The sequence below is a fragment of the Oryzias melastigma genome, linkage group LG16, assembly GCF_002922805.2.
Source record: "Oryzias melastigma strain HK-1 linkage group LG16, ASM292280v2, whole genome shotgun sequence".
Classification (NCBI taxonomy): domain Eukaryota; kingdom Metazoa; phylum Chordata; class Actinopteri; order Beloniformes; family Adrianichthyidae; genus Oryzias; species Oryzias melastigma.
In genome coordinates, this window is record NC_050527.1 from 20,789,049 (window position 1) to 20,797,523 (window position 8,475).

At 36.0% G+C, this 8,475-nt stretch overlaps 1 protein-coding gene across 2 annotated transcripts; it reads left to right on the plus strand.

Annotated features, from left to right (window-relative positions):
• Nucleotides 1–430: 430 nt before the first annotated feature.
• On the plus strand, nucleotides 431–3,560 carry LOC118599773 (mucin-2-like). Of its 2 annotated transcripts, XM_036215739.1 has the most exons (3): nucleotides 431–1,010; nucleotides 1,083–1,251; nucleotides 1,742–3,560. In XM_036215739.1, the coding sequence occupies exons 2-3, from the start codon at nucleotides 1,221–1,223 to the stop codon at nucleotides 2,710–2,712; spliced, it is 1,002 nt and encodes a 333-aa protein (XP_036071632.1). In that variant the 5' UTR covers nucleotides 431–1,010; nucleotides 1,083–1,220; the 3' UTR covers nucleotides 2,713–3,560. The 2 variants fall into 2 exon arrangements, with proteins under 2 accessions (XP_036071632.1, XP_036071631.1); XM_036215738.1 differs by having other exon boundaries at nucleotides 431–1,251.
• The last annotated feature ends 4,915 nt before the right edge of the window (nucleotides 3,561–8,475 follow it).

Genomic DNA, 8,475 nt, shown 5'->3' on the forward strand with positions numbered 1-8,475 from the left:
TGTAGTAATTTTGAAAAATATAGGTGACTTTTTGTCAGTAACAAATATATCGTAACCTACCACTAATCTGTTACACCACAGCTAGTTGTTTTAAAATGTACACTACATTGTTTTCAAACATCGTCCATCATTTTGTAGTTGTAAAGCAACTAATTACAATACAACGTTTTGCATTTTGACTAATCTCCTCTTTGTAGGCTACCACCGTGGAACCTTGCTAAATAAAGTAAATGTTAATGTGAAGATGAATTGTTTTTTGGAATTTTTAAAACAGTTTTTTCAATAATTCTAGAGTGTAAAAACGTTAGTTGTGAATTCAGCAAGATAACTTAATCAGGTGTAACTTATTTAAAAGTTAATAGCATGTTTTACATATCATATCAAATTTAATATGAAATATATTTGGTAAAGGATGAACTCTTTCAAATAAAATATGAAATTACAAAGCTAAGAGTATGTTATCTTTAGGTTTATGTTCTTAAATTCATTAAGGTGAGCTGCAAGGTTACGTCCATGCATTTTTTTGCTGTGCTGAAATTTAAACACCAAAATAATTTGTAGTCAAGTTTATTTCTCTTATATATTATGTCTTTTTAAAGCTGGAGAGTAATACAAATTCAATGGTTTTTCTCCAGAATAACTGCAAAGGTATGTTTGTTTTACTAGATGATAAGATTCAAAAAGATAAATGAAATCATCGAACTTGTCTTTTCTTTTACATCATTTTTAGTGTTTAGGTTATTGTAAGAAAATATCTTTATTTATTTATATATATCCTATTATCCACAGGTCAAGATGCCAAGAGGATCAACCACCAAACGTTGTGTCAGCTGCAAGGAAGTGATTGGTGTTGCTGCAAAGACTTGCAAAATATGCAAGGCAGTCCAGCCAACCAAACAAAGGCTGGCCAAAAAACTTGACAAATTTAAAGCTGAAAAGGAGGGTTGGTTAGAAAACCAAAAAAAAAAAAAAAAACTACCTCACATGTTCTGGACGAGGCATGGATTTTGGTACGTGTTTGACATTTGCAATAGTACTTCACGTATGTATTACTGATGATATGACATTAATTTTCTTTTTAGGTGGAAAAGTTGCATACATTGGGCCACAAAGCTGTGGTGTTCATTGCACGACCTGGAAAAAAGACCTCAACAGTTCATACGCACATCATTCACCCAAAGTGGCATTTGGCAGATCATGCTGGGAAGTGTATTGACAGGATGAAAGTTTTGTTTGGGATTGTAATCTCTGGTAAGACCTTCTATCTGATACAGTTTAAAATTTCAATTTATTTCTCAGTTTAGTCATTGGACTTGTGCATTCAAATTAGTCATTATTTCCAGAGTTTGAAGTATCATTTAATTATTTTGGACTTATCCAAACTACCTATGTAGCTCTATATTTTTTCAGCAGTTTCGTGCAACTTTATTTTTCTATTTTTATTTGAGTAACTTTAGTTTTCATATGATTCTTTGTAATATCCTTTTATTATGTAGAAGAAAATGGATTAACACAAAACTACCCAATGTGGTTGAATACACATCAGATTGAAATTAGAATATTCACAACAATGGATGATGAAACAAGACATCTATAACTTCACTCTTAGTGAAATAAGTTGCATTAATGAGTTGAAATTGTAATTTGTTTACCATTGTAAAGTTTATTTAAGAATTAAAAATTATACCACGGATACCAAGATAACATTATTTTGATCATTTAACTGATTTTCACCTTTAAGGTTGGACAAACCCACAACCGTCCACCACGCCAGCCATTCAGCCGTCGACCTCCACAGCCATCCAGCCGTCCTCCACACCAGCCATCCAGCCGTCAACCTTCACAGCCATCCAGCCGTCCTCCACACCAGCCATCCAGCCGTCAACCTCCACAGCCATCCAGCTGTCCACCACACCAGCCATCCAGCCGTCCTCCACACCAGCCATCCAGCCGTCAACCTCCGCAGCCATCCTGCCATCCACCACACCAGCCATCCAGCCGTCCACCACACCAGCCATCCAGCCGTCCACCACACCAGCCATCCAGCCGTCCACCACACCAGCCATCCAGCCGTCCACCACACCAGCCATCCAGCCGTCCACCACACCAGCCATCCAGCCGTCCACCACACCAGCCATCCAGCCGTCCACCACACCAGCCATCCAGCCGTCCACCACACCAGCCATCCAGCCGTCCACCACACCAGCCATCCAGCCGTCCACCACACCAGCCATCCAGCCGTCCACCACACCAGCCATCCAGCCGTCCACCACACCAGCCATCCAGCCGTCCACCACACCAGCCATCCAGCCGTCCACCACACCAGCCATCCAGCCGTCCACCACACCAGCCATCCAGCCGTCCACCACACCAGCCATCCAGCCGTCCACCACACCAGCCATCCAGCCGTCCACCACACCAGCCATCCAGCCGTCCACCACACCAGCCATCCAGCCGTCCACCACACCAGCCATCCAGCCGTCCACCACACCAGCCATCCAGCCGTCCACCACACCAGCCATCCAGCCGTCCACCACACCAGCCATCCAGCCGTCCACCACACCAGCCATCCAGCCGTCCACCACACCAGCCATCCAGCCGTCCACCACACCAGCCATCCAGCCGTCCACCACACCAGCCATCCAGCCGTCCACCACACCAGCCATCCAGCCGTCCACCACCCCAGCCATCTCACAGCCAACCCATATGTAAAATCATTACACTTTAGTAGTGTGATAAAATATTCTGCTGAATTACATGTTGAAAGGATAAAATATGTTAAGATTGGTGAGGGATACTACAAAAATAGCATTCTTTTTGAATTTATATCACACTGGACATACTACCATCTTCAATGGAATACAATATATACTATTTGACAACAGACTTTTACACAATGATAGCAATTCTTTACCGAATGCTTATTTATTTCTAACACATGTTCCTGCAAAGAAGAGGAAAAAACAAGATTACAAGGAAGATTCATCTGGAGGTTATGGATTATCTTTAATTTACATTTAACTGATTCTGATACAAATTAACATTTTAATGTGTCTCGTAAATGAGAAGTCTAATGTCTTCAACCAATCAACGGTGCAATTTTTCATAGATATATGTTCCTGTGAACGTTACAAAAAATATATCAGAAAAATGCAAAAAAATTAATAACAAAGGTAAACTTGCAAAATATAAATAGATAGACCGATGGATGAATAGATGGATGAACAGATGGACAGACTGGCGGAGAGATAGATAAACATGCAACCATCAAAAATCCAAGCAAAAAAAATGGTTAGATAAGTTGTACTCAAGCCGAAATGCTCTTGTAGTCTATGTTGCCACCAGTAGTTATATTCCTTTAGTCACTGGAATGTATTATATGTATACTTTAAAATAAAGAAAGAAGAATTAGAATATGAAAATTGCCCATCACACTTGTTCCATGCAAATTGTCAATTTACAATTATATTACATTGTACAGTAAAGTCAATGTCTTGGTACCTTTAACATTTTTTGGTTCATTATTAATTGTGCTATTACATTTACAGAATGCAGCCATGGGGGAGAAGATAATTTTTATCCTGTTAAGAAAGTTTTGATGAAAAAAAAGCAAAAGGTAAATTTCTTTTGTTCTTTGAAGAAAAAATTTTTATTTTACATCTGCCTTTAATGAGAACATATTTCATACAGTTTAGTGAATCACAGTTCTAAAAGTCAAACATTATGATGCCCTATTATTATTAAAAAATATATATTTTTATTTATTTCTATCAGGGTAAACTCATGGAATACGTTGAATGGGAACCATGTTCCATGTGGTATGTATAATTTTTTTAAATTAAAATATTGCATAAATGTAGTTAAAAATTAATTGATTACTTTCCTTCATTTACTGGATTTATTTGAGTTAAATTACTTATTTTAAAAAGTAATTCACTACTACTCACTTTAGTTTGTTCCCAAACAGATATTGTCAAGGGAAAAAAAATGCATAAACAAGGTTTTCTTGTGTTTGAATTAACTTTATTTTAAAGCAATGATCCTGTGTAAACTAAAAATATAAAGTTATCATCTGGCTTCATCCAAAATCAGACAGCAGTGTGAAAAACAACAATGTTAAAACATATGGAGCCTGTGCTACAACTCCAAAAAAAGAGGTGGAAAAAAAATTACACCTTAAACATATTAAATCTGAAACTAAGTCTTTTTAAAACAAAAACAATTATTTGTCTCCAGCAGCTTCTTTCTTCGCAAATTCAAAAAAAAATAGTTATTGTGATTGGTGGAAGCATGGTGGCAGGGATCCATGATGTTAATTCCAGCTCTTCTTAGAGAACCACCTTTTGTGGCTTGGATCACTTAAAACAAACTTCTCTTTCAGCACACAAGCATCTTAAATTCAAATTCATACAACTTTATTTATCCCAGTGGGGTACTTCAATTTAAGGTGCAGAGAGTGGCTTAACAGCTCTTCCTGTAGTTTTATACCTTAAATGAATTCATTATCAAGACAAAAATATAAAATTAGGCATAAACATTTTTATTTGTGAATGATTATTATATTAACATCGAGCTGCAACGGGACGGGTCTCTGCTCTGCTGCTTCTTGTGTATCAGAGTCTGACTCTCTGAGATGAAAGTTTCCTCGCAGCAACTCCTTCTCTAATTGGATTTTAAACTTAAGTGATGCGATCGCTGCCCAGTCTGTGGAACTCTATCAGTTGCAGTGTTCACCTCACATTTGTGAACCTTCCGTCACTTCCTTTCTTTGCCGACTTTACAACAAAATAATTTCTAACCAGTAAAACTCTGTGATAACCAGTATTCTTTTTTTTAAATAACAGAACGTTCATCCCGACTGGATTACATTACAGAAAAATAAAATAATGTCCCACAAATGCAAGACTTTGTAATCGTATGTTGTCTGCATTAGAGACAATGGGAAATGATAAAACCACAGCCACACAGTTTGGAGTTATTCTCTCAGTTTGATTGCTTTTATTTTGCATATGTTGGAAACAGGAAAACAGAATTAGTGAGTGTGGTTTACTTTGAGGAGTTGTAGTGGGCTGCTGCAGCCCAAATTACTGTTATTAACGTGTTTGTGTTACCGGAAAAAAATAAAGTAAGTAAGTGACTTGGGGGGCACACAGCAGCACAAAACATTAATTCAATTTAATTAAATTGATGTGATTTTAAATTGATTAGTTTTTATTTAATTTTTAAAATAGATTGGAGAGTACACAGATCTGAGAGAAGAAGGGATATCCCCACCACAAAGCTTCCATTTTTAATTATGTTCTTTTCTGAATCTGCAGACCCTGCTCTCATGATCTCAGAGACGTGCTGAGGCCATGAGCATGAGTCTGTGGAAACTCTGTAGATACTCTGGAATGTAAATTTATAACTGGTTGCTTAGAGCTCCTAAATTTGAACTGAAAATCTTAACATAAAGAATGTGCATGATATGGAGCCTTTGTAGTTTTGTAATTAAGGGAATTATTTGCAAATATCAAAAGGCAATATGTTCTCAGCCTTGCTGCAGCACTCTGGACAACCTGAAGACATTCATGTGATTCCCCATTTAAACATGTAAAGACAGAGTTGCAATAATTAAAGCACAATCAATATAATGCATGGATGACCATCTACCTCTTAAATGTGGATAAAAGTGGATTCAGATTGGTTCTTGCATGATTAAAACAAGAACACCAGGATCAGAGATGTGAGAGTCGTGAAGCTTTTATGTTCCCAGAATTACCCCAAGGTTTCTGGCTTAATGAACCAAAAAGTAGGCAAGGACTCTAAATTGTCCCACAGAGAGATTTTCAGGGAAACATAAAAAGGACATACATTATAATATGAATTATATATATATATATATATATATATATATATATATATATATTAGAAAATTTAAATGTGTCAGTTAATGTTAAAATTTTAAATGATATTACTCTAATTAAATGTGAGCATGGTAACTTAAAATAAAACCTAAAATTCACTGTAGCTCATTGTCTTCTGTTGTAATGTCATTAACTGTTTTTATAAATTAATTTATATATATTTCTCTTTCATTGCAGTGGGAAGACATGGTCTCCACAGTGGGTGGAAAAGAAACATACAAAACAATAAATCCCACAGGATCCTCGTTAACTAGCTCTACTTTTTAACATTGTTTTTGTTGTTATGTAACATGCCGTGTATTTCAGTTGTTGTTAATAAAGTATTAAAAATGAAAAGGTGTTATCTGCACATTCAAATGTTAGGTATGTACACATGTATGACATGATAAAGAAGGACACAATTGTTAAAGAAACATGTATAAACACAAACATTTACGGTAAAATGAAATAGAAATTCTTAGACACATTAAAGAGGATATTATCATTGGTATTGGATATGTTTTTTGCTCCAATAAGAAAATATCTTTAACATTTTTCATAATTAGGGCAATTTTACGTCTTATCAAACTACAAATTATAATATATATGTTACGGATCAGGAGGCAGAGACCCAGATGCAGGGACCAAAACTAAGGTTCAGGTTGACAAAGAATTTTTAATAACAAAAAAATCCCCTCAACAGAGGGAAAACTAAAGGAGCTGTGAAAACACAGGAGCTAGAAAATTCAACAAGCACTGGGGAAAACATACAAGACGAACCAACACTGAGGGAGGAATGCAGTCAACTTAAATAGGGTGCAGCCTAATCAGGTGAGTGCAGACAGCTGTGCGTGCAGCAGAGCACAGGGAGGACCAACAGGCTGCCTGCACAGAAACAAGGTGAAACAAAAATCAAACAAAACACACAAAACATAACAATATAATTAATAATGAATTACTTTAGAATGTTACGTGACTACAATAATAAATACTTTTTTTAAAATTAATTTTAGTCAAATTGTGGTTAAAACAAACAAACAAAAAAAAAACATGTCTTTTGGATTGCTATTTGACTTTTTATCTGACTCCATGGTCCACCTCCATAGGAACAGTACAAACGTATTACAATTTCAAAGATCGATAATAAACATTGTATTTTGACAGGGAAGAAAAAAATTATCATAAACACAAACCAATGTAGTGGTTAACGCTAAGTGTATTGTTCTCGCTATAAAAAACAATAAAATAATTAAAGTCAGTATAAATAAAGGCAACAACGATTTCCCTTATTCTGATGAAGTTCCGCAAAAAAGATTTATGGGTAGTCACGTGCATAATTACTGTAAATTGTTAAATTATCTTTAAACAATAAATTACTTTAATATTATGCTCTGGTTTGTGAAATGTAATGTTCTTTTCTTTAGACGAGCTATTTTTGAATCAAAGTAAGGTATTGCGATTTAACGCGTTTAAAACGTGACGCAACAGCAGCTTCCTTCCGGTCCACCGTCAGCGTCCTTTGTTACTGCCATAGCAACGTTTAAAAAAATGAATACATAAACTATACAGCGTTGAACAAAGCAGACTGTCTCTGGCAAGAAAAAACATCGAAACAGGGCCTGGTTGTATCATTTTTTGGATTACAGACGATGGGAAGTCTCAAAGATACATGAAAAAACCACAGCCACACAGTTTGGAGTTATTCTCTCCGTTTGATTGTTTTTATTTTATTTATTTATTTATTTTTTGGACATATATCGGAAACAAGAAACAAGAAGAAGTGTGCACAGTTTATTATGACGAGTTGCAGTGGGATGCTGCAGCCAAAATTATTGTTATCAACGTGTTTGTGCTGGCGGAGAAAATAAACAACTGAAGAAGAAAAATATTTGTAGTAGGTTTGTAGTCTTTGGCAGACCGTGAAAGGGATTTCCCGGAAATGATGTATGTCGAGTAAGCCGAGCCCTGGCTCAATCAATGCGTTTAGTTTTATTTTATATATATATATATATATATTATATCTCTTCCGTTGTCTTATCTATGTTCATGTCTACAATGAAGCTTTTTTTTAAAGAAAATGTATATATAGATTTCCTTAGTCAAAATATGGCTATGGTTGTGACGGACGTAAACGTTGCTATTTTACAAATTCAGAGCCTGTTTGCAGAAATGTTGAACGAAACAAATAAACTGCAAGCTGCATGTCGACACCGAAGGTATATTATGATAGTAAAGGGTATGTTTCTCGCTAGAAATGTCATAAAAATAAAGAATTGTCGTCAAAATATCCTATTTTGTTGTTTTTTTTCAGTGAAAAAAGAGTGAATATCCGCCATATTTTCTATTCACGGCAGGCTGCAACTCAAAGGTCATGTGATCAGGAGTGGCCCCCATAGAGAATGCATGAGAAAAAGAAACGTAGCAATTCCACAATTTAAACCCCGTTTTTGTGAAACTGCTACGTTTTTCCCTGTGGACAAACGTAGGTACTGCACGTTTTAGAAGGAGACTGGGTTGGCCTGGGGGAGGAGAAAATCTTTTTGTGTTAAACATTGATTCAGTTTACATTCTACTGTATGTCTATTAGTTT